The sequence below is a fragment of the Sinocyclocheilus anshuiensis genome, unplaced genomic scaffold, assembly GCF_001515605.1.
Source record: "Sinocyclocheilus anshuiensis isolate Anshui unplaced genomic scaffold, SAMN03320099.WGS_v1.1 scaffold166, whole genome shotgun sequence".
Taxonomy (NCBI): Eukaryota; Metazoa; Chordata; class Actinopteri; order Cypriniformes; family Cyprinidae; genus Sinocyclocheilus; species Sinocyclocheilus anshuiensis.
Genome location: NW_015546050.1, coordinates 1072291 through 1089969, shown reverse-complemented (window position 1 = coordinate 1089969; position 17679 = coordinate 1072291). Strand labels below are relative to the sequence as shown.

The following is a 17679-nucleotide window of genomic DNA, read 5'->3' as shown; positions in this document are numbered from 1 at the left end:
AAAGCCCCTTTTGCTCTTTCATTGAACAGAGATGCCAAAACAGACTTTTTTCCTCTTAATTGCTCCTCTTCTTCTGAATTCTCTTCAATAATTCCTTCTTCGATTTCAGTAATTTCTCTCTGAAGTACTTTAATAGTGTTTTTTACAAGTCTATTTGAGTAAGCTGTATAGTCCTGGCAAAAAAAAAATCGTATTTGTGCTTTTCCAACCTCCCACCATTGCACCAAATCTTCATAGTCACTTTTTTGTTCTTGCCATTTAGACCAAAATAACCCAAACTTTTCACAAAATACAGAATCATGTAATAATTTCAGATTAAAATGCCAATAATAACTAGAATGCTGTGACTTTTTTTAAACTAATTTCAATCATGCATAGATGATGATCAGTAAAGCCATTCGGAAAAATATTAGCTTTTAAAACTCTATTAGAATTATGTTTACTTGTATAAAACCTATCCAACCTCGCAGCACTAATATGGTCATGAGAGGCTTTGACCCATGTATATTGCTTCACTGTTGGGTGTTTCACCCTCCATACATCAAATAAATCATATTTTCTTATAATACTGCCTAATGAATTAGCAGACTGGGGATGATGTTCTTCACTATTTCGGTCTAGTGTAAAATCTAAAGTACAATTCCAGTTTCCCCCAAGAACCATACATACATTATATATTTTTTTTAATTCACTAGATAATTTTGTAAAATATTATACTCTTTCTGCTTAATGAAAAGAAAAGGAAACCCCATTAACTCTACCTGTACAATCAAAATTCTGCCCTTAACTATCTCATAAGAAGATATATTAGTCATATTAAGCTTTTTGGAAAACAAAAATGCAACACCTCCACTTAGATTAGAGCCATGGTTTAGAAAGATCTTACCCTCCCACCACATTTTCCATTCTATTTCATTACTTAAATTGCTATGGGTTTCTTGCAAAAAAAATTATATCCATATGTTTATTTTGAATCAATTCATACAAAGCGGCTCTTTTTCTATAATTCCTTCCTCCATTAATTTTAATTGTCCCTATCTTTAAGCTCTCCATAAAAAGAGAAAGAATAGAAAGACAAACAAGCAGAAAAGAATAGAAAGAAAGAAGCACCCCTTGTGACTTAACCATTACTTATATTACTTTTTAACCCATTTTTTTCCTTTTCGTAATTTTGTCACAATTTTTTTCAGTCTAAATCTTTTCCTTCTACTCAATTCTTCAAATCCTACACTCTTCTGTATTTTGACTGCCGATCTCAAAAATCTTTCAACATCAGGAAAAAAATGTTTTGACATCAAAAGTCTTTCCAAAAGTTTCATCCAGGAAATCATTAATTTATTTCACTGTATATAACTGATCATCACCACTCTGAGAAATAATATCAGACATTTCTGAAAGACTATCATCATCATCCATCTCCTCCTTTTCATCATCTCTCAACAACCTCAGCAGTACCTTTATGATCATTACTGTTTCCATTTTCATCACACTGAGCAGCATTTACTTTAGCTTTCTCAACTCTCTCACTTCCAGTATCACAATTTTTTACATTCGTTTCTTCACAGCTTTCATCCTGATTATTCTGTGTTTCATTCCTTTCAGTTTCATCTAAATTATTTCCTGTGCCGTCTTTCCCCCATCATTCTCTTTCGACTCACTCGGCCCTGCTATTTCATTTGACCCACTCTGCCCTGCCGTTTCTTTTTCCAACTCATTATTTTCAGTGTTTATTTTATGAGGGTATGCATTTTTTGTGTCCTTTTTCACCGCATTCAAAACACTTTAAACTTCCAGTACTTGCATAAAGCATACAGGACTTGCCTTCGTACAGGACTCGAAAAGAAATGTCAAGAACCGTTGAATCTAAAAACATAAACACTTGACATCTAAAAGACGTAACATGTTTCAGTGACTCATTTTACATCCTAGTGGAACCATCTTAATTCCACTAGCAATTTTAACTGTATATAACTAATCATCACGATGATGAGAAATAATGTCAGACATTTCTGAAAGGCTATCATCATCATCCATCTCCTCCTTTTCATCATCTCTATCAACAACCTCAGCAGTACCTTTATGATCATTACTGTTTCCATTTTCATCTTCACATTGAGCAGCATTCACTTTAGCTTCCTCAACTCTCTCACTTCCAGTATCACAATTTTTTACATTCATTTCTTCACAGCTTTCATCCTGATTATTCTGTGTTTCATTCCTTTCAGTTTCATCTAAATTCTTTCCTGTGCCGTCTTTCCCCCCATCATTCTCTTTTGACCCACTCGGCCCTGCCGTTTCTTTTTCCAACTCATTATTTTCAGTGTTTATTTTATGAGGGTATGCATTTTTTGTGTCCTTTTTCACCGCATTCAAAACACTTTAAACTTCCAGTACTTGCATAAAGCATACAGGACTTGCCTTCGTACAGGACTCGAAAAGAAATGTCAAGAACCGTTGAATCTAAAACATAAACACTTGATGTCTAAAAGACATAACATATTTCAGTGACTCGTTTTTACATCCTAGTGGAACCATCTTAATTCCACTAGCAATTTTTCCAAATCTCAACAATTCCTTTTCAATATCATGATTTGGTATGAAAGGGGGACAGTTCGAGATTGTTATACGGCTCGATTGAGTCACCAGCGGAGAAATGACAGTAAAAACGCCACTCACCCAAATGCCGCTCTCAACCAACCGACTGGTTAAGTTCCGTTCCTTTAGAAAGATCACGACAGCCTTATTCATCCATGAAACTGAAACAATGTTGCTATACTCCACCTGTTCGCCTATTGCCACGAGCACTTCCTCGACTGAGACGCCGGCAAACGGAAACTTGGAATGGCTCCGTAATGTAGCTATCGCTAGAAGAGTGATATACGCTAAACAATACTCGGCAGTGAGAGAGAGGAAGTTCATGGCTTATAAAGCGTGCCTCATTGGGTGCAGCTGTGTGTGTGTAATCAGTGCAATGGATGATGGGAAATGCAGTCCAGGGTGATGTGTAACAGTCTGTGTGGTGTGAGAGTCAATGTATTGGGAGAGCCACCTCTGGTGGCAATCGGCCGGAAGGCCATGGACCGGATTCGTGACACACCCGCCACGAGGTTAAACAAAGAACAAACACTCACCTAATACTATCTTAAAGACACCCCCGCCACGAGGTTAAACAAAGAACAAACACTCACCTAATACTATCTTAAACAAAACAAAAATAACACTTGCATACAGAAAAGGAAAAAACATATATCAGAAAAGATTTACCCAAAACTAGAAAAAATGAGAGGGGGAAAAATTTTTTTTTTTTTAATTGCTCCTCTCACCCGTGAGACACTCACTCACACAACCCACACTCCCACGTGAGAGAGAGAGAATCGTATTGACCCCAAACTTTTAAACAGTAGTTTACACTACATGCCATATAAGATATAAGATTACTCATAGCATGCTGAAGGATTTTGCTCGAGCCGCTCTCACCCCTCGTAGGCAGGCAGTGCATTGACCTGCAACTGTGTTTCTCAGCAGTTCCAATGAAGGACTCCTTGCCTCTCTGTATTGATTTTCCTTACACATAGCCCCATTAAGTCATCTCTGACTGGCTCTCAGCCCAGCTGCATTAACACAGCAGTTGTGGCACAGTGTGCCGAGCCGTTCCTTCTGCACTCTTATCAGAGCAGTGTAGGACTGAACAAAACTGCCCAGAGGTGAAGATTAAGAGCAAAACTGTGCCATCATGTCATGCCGTGTTTCAAAACCAGAGCCAATGCTAACTCTGATTCAGTATTCAGGAGATTTTACTTCACAATAAATTTTAATTAATGCTTTGTGTGATGCAAATAGTTAAATCAATGCTATCCTCTATTCTCTCTGAATAAATCATTTGATGCTGCGCATGCTGAGACTAAGCAAATCAGAGATGTGTGTATGTGAGTGAGAGTGTGTGGACAAAAAAGGAACAAAAATCTCACCATAAAATACAGTCCAGTTGATCATACTCTGGACCTCGCTGCTCAAGAGTGTGATGGACTTCTCTTTAAATCTCTGAGCCAAACTGGATGTGTTATTATTCAGGTAGCTAGCCATAAACATGTCAACAGTTTAAAGGAATAGTTCACCAATAGAAAATTGGCTGAAAATGTGCTTACCTTCAGGCCGTTCAAGCTGTAGATGAGTTTGTTTCTTCATCTGATTTGGAGAAATGTAGCATTACATTACTTGCTCACCACTGGATCCTCTGCGGTGAATGGGTGCCGTCAGAATGAGAGTCCAAACAGCTGATAAAACATCACAATGATGTTTTTAATATTAATGATGGATTTGTTTCTCACAAACACGCAGGTTTTGGCTTCTCAAGCCGTTAATCGATGGACTGGAGTGGTGTGGATTACTGGTGGATTATTGTAATGTTTTTATCAGCTGTTTGGACTCTCATTCTGACGGCACCCATTCACTCAGCAAGTGATGCAATGCTACATTTCTACAAATCTGATGAAGAAACAAACTCATCTACATCTTGAACGGCCTGAGGGTGAGCACTTTTTCAGCATTTTCTTTTTTTTTTTGGTGAGCTATTCCTTTATCTATTCTCTTTAAACTGTCTGTCATGACTGCAAGAAGGTCTGAAAGAGAACTAACAGTAGATGAAGACGGATTAAATGCAGATGTCTTTGATACACTTTGATACATTTCCTAATGCAATGGCAATGCTTGCAGCTAGAAGCTTTTGAATTTACATAGGCAAAAACATTAAAAGCATAAAAAACATGAGTAGTAAAAGTGCACCAACTAAGAAACAAACAAACAATTAAACAAAAAAAATCAACAGATAAATGCATTGAATATTTTTAATACTATATTAAACATTATGTATTTATCTGTTGAATTGTTTTTGTTTGTTTGTAGTTCAGTTTCTCATGACTGAGTGTCATATTTTGAGCCCCTTACAGCAGCTTGTCTACAAAAGTGTGTAATTTCTGTGCCACTAGCAACAGTCATGAAAATAATGCCGTTTTCAAACAGGCTTCTGTATCTCCTGTTATTGGTTGGACAAATACTGTATACTGTATTTGTCAGTAATACAGTAATACAAATACTGTCCCACCCCAAATTCATGCCATTGGTTGAGAGACAGTGTTTCTGATACTCAAACAATAATATTTCAGTAGAGATGCAGAGTCAAAACGGTTATACTTTTTACAGCTAGAGAAATAAGAATTGAGACTGGAAAATGACATTTAACTGAGCACAATCCATTCTGCTCCTGTAAAGGCACATATAGTGCTATATTCACCATACTAGCCTGATTAAACCTTATTAAAAAGCAATATTCACTCAAGAGTGCCAAAATTCCCAGCTAGATCCAAAACCACAGGGTAGATGTTTTCTTGGCTTGGACGCAGAGCTGTATATTGTGGAGTTTTGTGCATCAGGCAGCCTACGCTTTGCGAGATATTTCTCCTGCAGACAGTATGCATGGAGGACAGAAGGTGCCCTACGGGAGGAAGGTCAGTGAAGACTGGCAAGCCTTCTGTCAGCGTGCCGCACTGCTCAAACAGCACACTATCACACCTTCAGAGACCAAAGACACACTGTAACAAATGCTAATAGTTGCTGTTTTTTATGGGAATTTCTTTTAGTAGTAGTTAAAGGACAGTACATGATTTGTGATGATATCTGTGCCTTTCTGGTTTAAAACCTGTACTATTATAAAAACGGTATTTATGATCAAACTTCAGATGCATGATGACAAAAAACAAACAAACAAACAAACAAACAAAAAACAACAACAACATGTCAGATCGAGGTCAGGTGACCAGCCTTATTATACAAGGCTTTCTTAGTACTGGTTAATCTTTCTCAGACTAGTTGATTTTGAAAATATTTAGTAGCACACATCCCTAGTTACCACACAAATGACATAACCTGTATTGATTTCTGAGTTCAAGTTTGAATACAGCTAAACCTTGGCATAATTGATATTGTGTACAGTGCACATCAAGGACAGACCCAATCTAATAGAAGGAAGACAAGTGGCTCTTGTGTTTTTCCAGTGTCGGTTGCGGGTGTGAAGCATGCTGGGGCATAATATCATCCGAGCTGCAGACTCACAGCATAATCAGATGCTTATATATAAATAGAAACGCTGTCTGTCTGAGTGCAGGGGAGGAGGACGCATTGCTGTGGCTCTTCCTGAGGAGTCTCTGTTCTCCAGACCATTTTGGCAGCTCGTCTTGTGCGTTTGCGGGTTGTTATTTAAGTAGTGAAAGGGTCAAAACCAATAATTTCATTTACATGCACATGAATTCGGATTAATATCGGAATATCATCATATTCTGATCACCCAAGTGTCGTGACTCTATTACTATTCTCCAGTTAAGCCAATATTCCAGTTTCATTTAGAAATGTAACTGTTGGTAAAAAGGTAAACATCTTTTTGCCAATAATTAATATTCAATTATGTATCCATACAAAAGCCTTGCTACATGATGCAGGCAATTTCTGACAGACAGATTTGGACTATGCGCATTTAGAGAAATATATATTGCAATGGAGCAAGTAAGCATATTTATCTGAATAATGGCCTTAATGAACATAATATACATTTTGTTTTGATGAGGAACTGAACAAAATTGTGGTTATTTGCTGAAAGTCTTGCCCTCCATTGTAGCTTTCAGTTCTCATACATGGATTCAAACTTGCCATATCATTATTGGGTACTAGACTTTTGAGAACCACTGACAGCTCTCATCACTGACTTCAGACCTTTTAGATCTGAATATATAAATATTTTGCAAAGCAATTGGTTCAATGAATTCAAAGTTTAGCATAGGTTTGTTTCTCCCATCACTAGTTTGAGCTTCAGGAAGATTAATATCAGGCATTGGGCTTATATGTGATTTTATGACATAAATGCTTATTTCACAAACCCAACTTGTCTAACTTATCTATTTTCTTTTCTTTTTTCCCCCCATGGTTTTGACTGCACCCGCTCGATTGTTTTAGGGATGTCTATTTTTATATTTAGCTGTTCTATATTTTATATTTAATTGTTCTATCACGTGAAACCATTGTGAAATCTGTGATCTCTGAATGGTGTTTTTCAGTCATGGTACCAGGTGTGCTGGAGAGGTGTCTGCGGTTTCAAACAACAACATCTGTGGGGTGGGTGTGGCCTACAACTCCAAGGTAGCAGGTATGTTTCTGACAGTGATGACCTCGTAATAACTTTAATGTTCCTAACAACAGCGTCTCATTTGAGATGTCAAGTGACTCGTCTTGAAAGTCGATCAGAGTAGGTGTCACAGTCAAGGGAGGAACCCGAAAAGCGCTGTCAAGTCAGACAAGAGGCACTTGTCATAGTACCCAGCTGATAAACTTTCAGTGGATGCAGTTCAAATAGTGCTGCTTTTATTCTTTTGCTTTTGTTCTTATCATTTAATTTCCCCCAAAAAATCTGTCCTGATCTGTTTTTCATCCATTTTAGATTTCAGAAAAATCACATATCCTACACTGTGTGTACACAGACATTATTCACTCATATATATTACTGATATTAAAGTGCTAAAAATGTAGTCAAAGTGTCACAGCTGTTGTAAAGGTATTCTGTGACGTTATGCTTTTGTTTTGTAATGTGGACTTGTAGTTTGTAGTTTGTAGTCATGCTTCAGTTTCCTGTTCCCCTCGTTAACCCCTGATCATTTGCACCTGTTAAGTCTTTTTACTCTGTGTATATAATGGTGCGTTCAAGTCATGTCGGATAGATCGTATTTATGAGTTGAACGCACATGAACGCCACCACAAACTCGTTTCCGAGTTGGGGGTGTGTCAATGCGAAACATGTCGGAATCGATGGATGCAACGTCTGTAGTTGGCGATAAATTTTTGTTTAAATTGATAGTTTAGTTGTCCTATAAACTTAAATTGGTCATGTTCTTGTTACGCAGCTAGTTAATGAAATCCAAGTAAAAAAATTCTATAATTTTTGCACCTTTAGGTGAAAAATCTTTTGATTTGCCATGTTGCATGTTGCATTTAGCTTCTCCTTCTAATGCAATGGGTTATGACACGAAGCCATAAATGCCATTTGACAGCTATCAAATGAAAACAGATGCTAAAAAACTCAAATTATCCCTTGAGGACATGAGCGCAGCTGCCTGATGTGTTTGGATGTGTCGTGGGCCTGAGCTACACTGAAACTCCAGTCTTTATGGAAATCGTGTCGATGGTTACGTGAAGGCTCATTATTATTTATCAACAAAAAAGCTGGAAATGTTTTATAGCCAGAGGACAGTAATGGTGAGTAAAGTGAAACAGAGTACATGCATGAAATACACACTCCCATGTGTGTTTTGCTCATGATGACCTGTCAAAAGCGAATTCAATTTTCTCAGGCTGTCAATCACAGCTTTGAGAAGTGAATGCAAATGCTGTCTTAATCCTGTTTACACCACCAGTGAACTCAACTTTCAACGAGAGCTGGTGACTTCCAGTGGCATGACAAACAGTGATCTTTGGCAACAGGATGACAAAGCTGAGAAAAGTGTAACTTTATGCAAATGTGGAGGGACTTGATACGAACATATACTTCTGGAGTTTATGTGGTTTAATTTGAATGTAAAATTGCTTAAAAACTAGGCTGTTTTTCACCATAACTAATCGACACTTCGAAAAACATAATTAAAACAATAATAAATTAATTAATATATCGGTTGAAGTATAATGTCACTCCTTTATTTGCTATAGACTCTAAGCCCTCGATTTTGATAAGCATGTCTTAAATGAACAATGAATGTAATTGCCCAAATTTCAGCAACCATAAAAAACGAGCCGCCAAGAAATGTCAACAAACCTGAACATCCAAAATGATTGACAGGCAGTAAACCTTTCTGACTGGCTATACAAGGGCGGCCGTTCACCGGACTCTTTTGGTGCGTTCAAGTCATGTCGGATAGATCGTATTTATGAGTTGAACGCACATGAACGCCACCACAAAGTCGTTTCCGAGTTGGGGGTGTGTCAATGCGAAACATGTCGGAATCGATGGATGCAACGTCTGTAGTTGGCGATAAATTTTTGTTTAAATTGATAGTTTAGTTGTCCTATAAACTTAAATTGGTCATGTTCTTGTTACGCAGCTAGTTAATGAAATCCAAGTAAAAAAATTCTATAATTTTTGCACCTTTAGGTGAAAAATCTTTTGATTTGCCATGTTGCATGTTGCATTTAGCTTTTTTTAATCTCTGTATTTTAGCGTTTGTTGATGCTGAAAATCAGTTATACTGGGATCTTGGTCTAAAAAAAATATTAAAAACGCAAAACACACCTGATGCGAATTCTTTGCTCTTAATTTTCTATAAGCAGAGTTAACAGACCCTGTTGTATTTTCTTGTAATTTATTAAAAGAAGGTACACCGCCATCTTGTGCTGACTAAACCGACTTGAACTTGAACTCGTAAGTACGAACGTCCCAGGAGGACTTGAACGCAGCATAAGCTTTCAGTGTTGCTAACAGAGTGACTTTAGGGGCTTTCGCATCGGAGGAACCTTTTTATAGTTCCTAGAACTATTGGCGGAAGTGTTTCGTATGCGTTTGGCCAATCAGCGTACACTTACGTCACTGATAGTTCCTATAGAACTGTTTTAGACCCTACTCTGAAGCAGGAGCTAATTTAGTTCCCCCAAACGGAGTTCCTAGAACTAAAACTGTTCCTAGTTTCGATTTTGTGCTTTTTGTACTGGCGATTGGATTATTAGGCTCACTTGCATCAGCATGACATCACAACAACTGTTTCTGTGCAGAATCTGCTTCTCATACAAACCTAATAACACCAAGAACATATATCCTGTTGCACATGGGGCAGGAAAATTCAGCATGCAATTCAATTCATGTTCATTTGTATAGCGCTTTTTTTAGATGCATAATGTAAGCTTTACAGAAATGTTACAATATACAGCATGTTTTAAATGTTACAATCAAGAAGCAGATTCCATTCAGAACCCATATTCTCCTTAACATGTTTGGTGCTATCAAGACAGGGTTTTATTTAAAATACTTGTACGCTTTATCAGGTTTGTTCTGTGCAGTCAGTAAAATGATGAATGACTTGTCTCCTTTTGAGACATCGCTTTGTTTCTTAGCCTAATGGAATATCAGCTCAATTGATAATTTCTACCCTGCTCCTCTTCCACAACATCCAGCAGCCAGCACCAACAGCAGCATCAATAAAAACATCATTTGCGCTCTGCAGCACATTGATTTTTTTTCTTTTCATAAGGCCACAAAAGAAAAGGAGAGTAACTAATAGCCAGTGAATGTCTTTTGTCTCTCACAAAGGGACACACACATGACTCTAGCTTTACCTCTTCAACTCACAGAAGGTTTTCTTCCAGGAAGAGGTCAGTATGATGAGTTTCAGTCTAACAGCCGCCGGTGTCTCATGACACACAGCAGTGATATTCCTGGAGTGCCCTCATACATGGATTTAAGCTTAGATGTGCAGTATACTGATAAGTGTATATAGAAAAGACTGTATGCAAGTAAACAGAAAAGTCTAAGTATATTTCTGTCATGACAACTCTCGGAGGGATTAGCATGGTAATGTACATGACAATGTTAATGTATTTGGTCTTGGCGGAATAGATCTGCTACGCTTCTGCTGCTGCTGCGGCAGAGCAAGTACCGATACTTGCTACTGCCAATACATTCACAACATGCTGCTGTGAGCATGTAAGAAATACTGCTGCTGCAAATATAACTTACATGAAATAACCCTCATATAGCATACATGATCACCTCGTAGCAGATCTATACAGGTGGAGCTGGGGAAAGTGGAGGGTTTCTGAAGCAAGCTGCAACTGCTACAGCAAGCACTAGTCATATATTTGAATGTTGAGCAGCGAGCTCATTGGCTACCGATACAGGAGAGAACCAATCAGCTGTGCCATGTGATAATGATGTCATTAGTTCAGATTGAGTTAGACCCATCGGACTGCGCCATCTAGAGTTTCATGCCAGAACTCTGTATTTAGCCTATACTAGTATTCACTCTTTTGATAAAGATTAAATTTATGCTTGCAGTAAAAAAACTACTGAACTACTGTACTACTTTCATAGACAAAAAAATGGGTTATACGTATATAACTAGTTAATTAACTGTATACCAATAAGTTTACTTGAAGTAAACATTTAGGAGTAAAGAAAAAGTTAGATATAAACTAGTTACGCATATACTCAAAATTTACTACTGTTACATTTAAAAGGATACTTTTATAAGCTAAAAAGTTGGTCAGTTTTCCAGAGAAATCTTGAAATAGTACACATACACGTATACTACTAGTGAACTGATATTAGTATACCTTCTACTACTATTCTATGCTTAGAATATTTACTATTATTATAGTTAATACTTTACATAAAGTATCCTTGAAAACACTTGAGAATAGTGCGAGTAGTGTGTTCACACTGAAAATTTGAAAAAGAAAAGGTGCACTTAAAATACCCGGATGATGCACTTAATTAACCGAAACAACGAAGTGTGGAATGTTGGACACTTCATGTACTGAACTGTTGCAGCTTTAATTATGTAACGAAGAGGAAGGGGCTATCAGACTCAGATTATACATAGTGCATATGTACATAGTGTACTGTATATGTGTATAGTGTAGAGTGCCTCATTTGGGACGCAACTTTGAACTTTACTTAAGTTTTCTTAATAAAATGAACTTCTTTTTAAAACTTTTTTATTCCACCTTGAAGCTGACTTGAACCTTGAAGTTACTCTGAACTTTAACACAGAGGCTCATCAGATAGATTTTAAAACATATGCTATCTCAAAAAAGCTAATATGTATGAACAAAATGGGCTACTCTATTAAAATATTAAACGCAACTATAAGCCAAATATACTTAGAATACTAAATTATACTTTAAGTATATGTCAATCAAAAGATTAATACAACTATAGGCCAAGTGTACTTAGACTTTTCTGTATACTTGCTAGCATTAAGGCAAGTATACTTAGAAAAGTACTTTTATAAACCAAAAATAAGCCAGTTGAATCCCAATATGTATTGACATAATACACATACAAGTATACTACTAGTACAATTATATTAGTACACTTTCTAAATAAAGTTTAGTTAGAAAACTTGAACTTTACTTAAGTTTGCTTAATAAAATGAAATTACAGTATAAACTTTTGCAAGTGTAGACCAGCATAAGTTAATTTTAAGCAGGTTTGGTAGATCAGAGAGAAAAGCAAAGTTAAGGTTAAATCTCGTTTGTGCTTGATAAAGTACCAAAGCCATTATCTTCAGTCGTTGCCAGTGAATCTCAGCCGCTCTCACCCCTGCACTCATCACCACAGAGCATGAATAGAGTACAGTCGGTCCGTGTATCATCCTATCATTCAATTATTCCATTCAATCTGGCAAACGAAAAACAGTAAAAACTGGTCAATATTTCATTTTTCCATTTTTCTGTATGAACCAAGTTGCTGTTCCATGGAGGAATACACTAAAGAAATGGAAAGATGGCTCATTTTTTTATGTTTAAAAACAAATGTATTTTTTATTTTGTTTGTGGTTTACTAATCGGCTAATGGCTTGCATGTGCATGTGGGCGGCGCTGAAATGCCCCTTTCATTTGATTGATCAAACAGCCACGTCTTCTGTACTGCGTTAATTCATAAAGAGTCGCTACAGTACTGCCAATGTTTTTACACTTGAAATAAAAGATTGTCGCACACCATCACTCACTGTTAACTGCGCATACAATTTTAAGATGAAATATGTTGCTGGGCACATAATTATAAGCTGATGTGTCTTGCCAGGCATTGCCTCTAGTAATCAAGATAAAGTCGATTACAGTGACATACAGAATTGGTACATTCGCCGCGCGTGCGTCTTATTGATGCGCAAACAAACAGTGTGCTCTCGGCGCACTGAACGCTATACCAGTTGTCAAAAGTCATCCTGCGAGCGTTTTATAATGGATGCTGACTAAAAAAGTGTGTTTTACAGTAAGGGTCATGGTTTAGTGTTTCTGAAGGGATCCATATAGTAGTATATGCAGTCAAGGCGAGGCAGCAGGTTTAGTGGTCTTTTACCATCTCCTTGTGGTCCTGTTTGGTATCGCAGTTTGACTTGTGCTTTTTTGTATTCAATTTTTTTTTAGATAAAATGCTTATTTGTATTAAATAAGTTTGTATTCAATTTTTTTTTTTTTACTATTTAAAATGAATAAAAATTAGGTGGTGACAGAGGCGCCATTTTGTAGGTTGTGTCAAAAGGGATGCCTACTATCTTTGACTTTCAAAACCCCTGATTTATACAAATTAAAATAGTAATAAATATATATATATATATATATATATAATTAAAATTTCGTCTAAGGAGCTCCACGAGAAAAGGCATCTCTCTGATACAGTTTTGGAAGCGAAAAACAACAGATAATTAAAAATATTTAAAAATGGAATAATCGAATGATCGGATAATACACAGACCAATATTAGGGGTTTTACTGCTGTTGGCATGTTCTCAGTCCTGCCATTTCGCAGGCATTCGTATGCTGGACCAGCCCTTCATGACGGACATCATAGAGGCCTCGTCCATCAGCCACATGCCACAGGTTATTGACATCTACAGCGCCAGCTGGGGTCCCACCGATGACGGCAAAACAGTGGACGGCCCGCGTGAGCTCACCCTGCAGGCCATGGCGGATGGAGTCAATAAGGTACCTCATGTTTCAAAGCCACAGAGGCTTCTTGGAGGATAAGCGTAGCTAAATTGATTCCGTTGTGAATCACCTGAGAGAAAAAAGAGAGGAAAAACAGAGGGACAGAATTGTAACATCTGGTCCAATCAGATTAAACCTGGAGTTTAGAGTCTTCCTGGTCTCTCTGCCATTTTAGATCAACTTTAACACCAGACAACTGGACAAATAATGCTGCGTTACAGAAAATAAAAGTGTATGTAGAGATTCAAATTAAAAATAAAACCAGTTTCACAATTTTCATTTTCAGAAGGAAATCTCTCTATATATATATAAATATTCCCAATATCCTCCAGACAAATCACAGTTCAGTATGCAGATTCAGCGGTTATCAATGCTGACTTTCTTTTGAATTGCAAATATCAGTGTAATCATATATATATATATGATTACACTGATATTTGCAATTCAAAAGAAAGTCAGCATTGATAACCGCTGAATCTGCATACTGAACTGTGATTTGTCTGGAGGATATTGGGAATATTTATATATATATAGAGAGATTTCCTTCTGAAAATGAATGATTTTAGCAAATGGCTGCAATATAACAAAGAGTGAAAAATTTAAGGGGGTCTGAATACTTTCCGTACCCACTGTATATATATATATATCACAAATTGCCTTGGCTAATGGGTATAAATGGTGCTGAGCGCTCCTCTGCTGAGCAGGATTTATGAGGGTGCTCCACTTGTCAAGCCGAGGCATCGCACAAAGTAATCGCTGTGTGTTTTGAACAGCCCTTTGCAACTGAAATCAGATTGGACAAGAATAGCAGTGATGAAGACTCCCTCTCTCTCTCCATTTGTCCCTCAGGCTTCCTCACTGCATTTCGGGCTGAGTTTGAGTCTGGGAGTAATACTGAGCACTGTTTAATCATTATGAGAGTCAGATAGCAAACACTTCTTATATGCTTCATTTATTTATTTGTAGGATGCCACAGAGTGCTAATGAAATGGCAGATACAGTTCAGCATTGTGGTTTCTCTGCCGGTGACAGCATGTTTGGCATAATGTCACTTACCACAGAAAATCATCTCGACTTGTCAGTCAAAATGTGTGGTTACTGTACAGCAAGTATAATGGAAACACATGGGGCATTGCAATAGACATATAAAGTTATATCCAATCTTTCTCAGTGTCATGTTTTTGTAACATGGTATGATTATGCGCAGTTTACACACATGATAGAAGAAAGAGGAGAACATTCTAGAATTGATGTCGGTGCACCTACCTGAAGGACAGCCTTCACATTTCTGCTTTTAAACCCTGTGGAACGATGGCTGTGTGGAAGAAATCTGGGATCAGTCCTAATGATTTTCTGTGGTGATAAACTTGCCAAAAATGCTGTCAATAGAACCAAAGACAAAATAAAGCAAGAACATTCCTTTAACCAGCTGACCTTTGATAGACAAGTTTCTGTTTTGCTGTTGAACACCATGGCAATGCTGGTCCACCACTAGCAAATAATTAAAATAATCAAATATATAACCAGGATTACACATTTTGTGTAAGTAGATATAACACACATCCAATTATTTAAGCATTGCGCTGAACTGAAATTTTTTTACCTAATGATCCTTGCTGAAAATTACCCTTTGCTTGTTAATCTTTCATTATGCTATATTATCAGTCATCCTTTTATCAACTTGTTTTTTTTTATTGGCACAGGTTTGTATTACTTTGAGGAACTAATTGATCTGAGCACCTTAGATTTTGAGTGAAAAAAGCAATATTTGTGGATAATTCTAGCAATATTCATGTTGGTAGCATGTTGCTAGTATGTTTCTAGCATGATTAGCTAGTTACAAGCATGTTAGTAACATGTTTTTAGAATTATTACCATTTTGCTAGCATGTTGCTAGCATGATTAACAAGTTACTAGCATGTTGGTAGCATGTTTTTAGCATTATTAACATGTTACTAGCTTGTTTCTAGTATGATTAGCATGTTACTAACAACATGCTAGTAACATGCTAACTTTTAGCATGGTTTTACTACCATGCTTCTAGTATGATTAGCATTTTACTAGCATGTCAACTGCATGATTAGCAAGTTACTAGCATGTTGCTAGCATGTTTTAACATGATTAACATGTTAGTAGCATGTTTCTAGTATGATTAGCATGTTAAAGCATTTTGCTTGCATGTTTAGTGCGTTACAAACATGCTGTTACCATGATTAGCAAGTTACTAAGCATGTTGCTAGAATGTTAAAAAACAGTTAAAACCAGCTAAAACCATTTGATTTAGCAAAAACCAGCTAAAAATCAGCTAAAAAACAAAACAGCTAAAACCAGTAAAAACCAGCCGAGTTAACAAAAAAAACCCCAGCTAAAACCAGTTAAAAACAGCTGATTTAGTAAAAACAAATAGCTAAAATAAGTTAAAATCATCCGAGTTAGCAAAAACAACTAAAAAACAGCTTAAAACCAGCTAAAACCAGTTGATTTAGCAACGTCTCAATCAGCTCCCTAGTTCAGTAGTCAGGGCACTGATCAGGGAGTTGGTCATTTTAAGGGCTGTCTCAATCGCGAAATCCTTCCAATGCACTGGAACGTTTGTGCATTGGAACGTTGCTCCCTGAAAAATCCCACAATGCACCGCAAAAACTAGGGAGCATATCACATTTCTGAAGCGCGAAACATAAACCACACAAGCCAACTCGATAAATATAATGACATGCGATAGAAGATTTGAAAAGACAGACAGTTTTTAGTATATTTCAACATAAACACACATCGCTAGACAGGTAATGAACATGAGTCATGTTTCCAGAAATTGAGTCATCGCTTTCCCAATGTGCAGTGAGCCAGGGAACGTACCAGTGACCGAATTCGTGTACACAATAAACTGATTCACGAGCTCGGGAGCTAGGGAGCTGATTGAGACGCACCCACAGTTAAAACATAAACATTAAAAAAAAACTTTTCAGACTTTTGACTGACCTCAAATCATGCAGCTCAAGTGCAATCGTTTGTTTTAGCTAATTGTTCTGGAATTCGGCTGATGGGTTTCCATTCATAAAGAGCAAGAGACGAAGAGAAACAGAGAGAGATGGAGAGGTTATGTTCACTAAAATGACACCAGTTGAAGTTGTTTGTGGTCTGTTATGTTAGATTTTTAATTTTACAGGAACCAGAATATTAATTTAATCAGTCAAGCGAAATGTAAAAAAGGTTGGATCATGGTCTAGGCCAATGGGGCCAGTAGAGGTCTGACACCCAGAAACAAAAGCAATGTAAAATTGATATTGATAGACAAACAACGCTCAAACAGGTGCCTCTAAATGTTGGCACAAGGTGAAATAAACTAAGAAATGCAACATAGGCTCATTGGAAATCATGCTTCTACCTACATTTTTACAAAACAACAAAAACGTACCTATACATACAATTCACTGATGTTTACAGCAGAAATGGAAAGTAAATTACTCTTTAACACTACTTTTATTCCTTTTCACACAAATTATGATTACAGGAGCAGATGATTAATTATTAACCCTTGTGCTGTTGAAAAGCCTATAGAACCTTTGGTGTTCCCGGTCAAAAATTACCAGCCTACGAAAAAAATAGCTTGTAAATTTCTCGTTATGCTATATTTGTCACTGTTCTGGTTGTCCACTGGCCTTCCTGTGAGTTTTTCACTCCTTCCTGGGTGTTTCTATGGAGACGCTTATTGCTCGCAAACAGGCTAATTGCACTCACCTGTTCCTCATTATCAGCTCCCTATATATGCTCATTTGTTTGTCTTGTTCCTTGCCAGATTGTTCTTTGTGGTCTTAGTGTGTTGCAGCTCCTGTCTACCATTTCGGTGTTTAGCTCCAGTTCTTTTCTAGTTTTTGTTCCTGGTTAGTGTTTTTTTTGGATTTTGGATTTACCTGTTTTTGCACCCCCCCCCCCCCCCCCCCCCCG

The 17679-nt window shown here is 37.2% G+C and overlaps 1 protein-coding gene across 1 annotated transcript in view; it reads left to right on the top strand.

Annotated features, from left to right (window-relative positions):
• LOC107699156 (neuroendocrine convertase 2-like) overlaps positions 1-17679 on the top strand; it is a 68424-nt gene that overhangs the window by 34427 nt on the left and 16318 nt on the right. Inside the window, exons 7-8 of the mRNA XM_016500340.1 lie at positions 7104-7192; positions 13556-13731. Coding sequence (XP_016355826.1) covers positions 7104-7192; positions 13556-13731 — 265 coding nt within the window. The remainder of the gene's footprint in view (positions 1-7103; positions 7193-13555; positions 13732-17679) is intronic.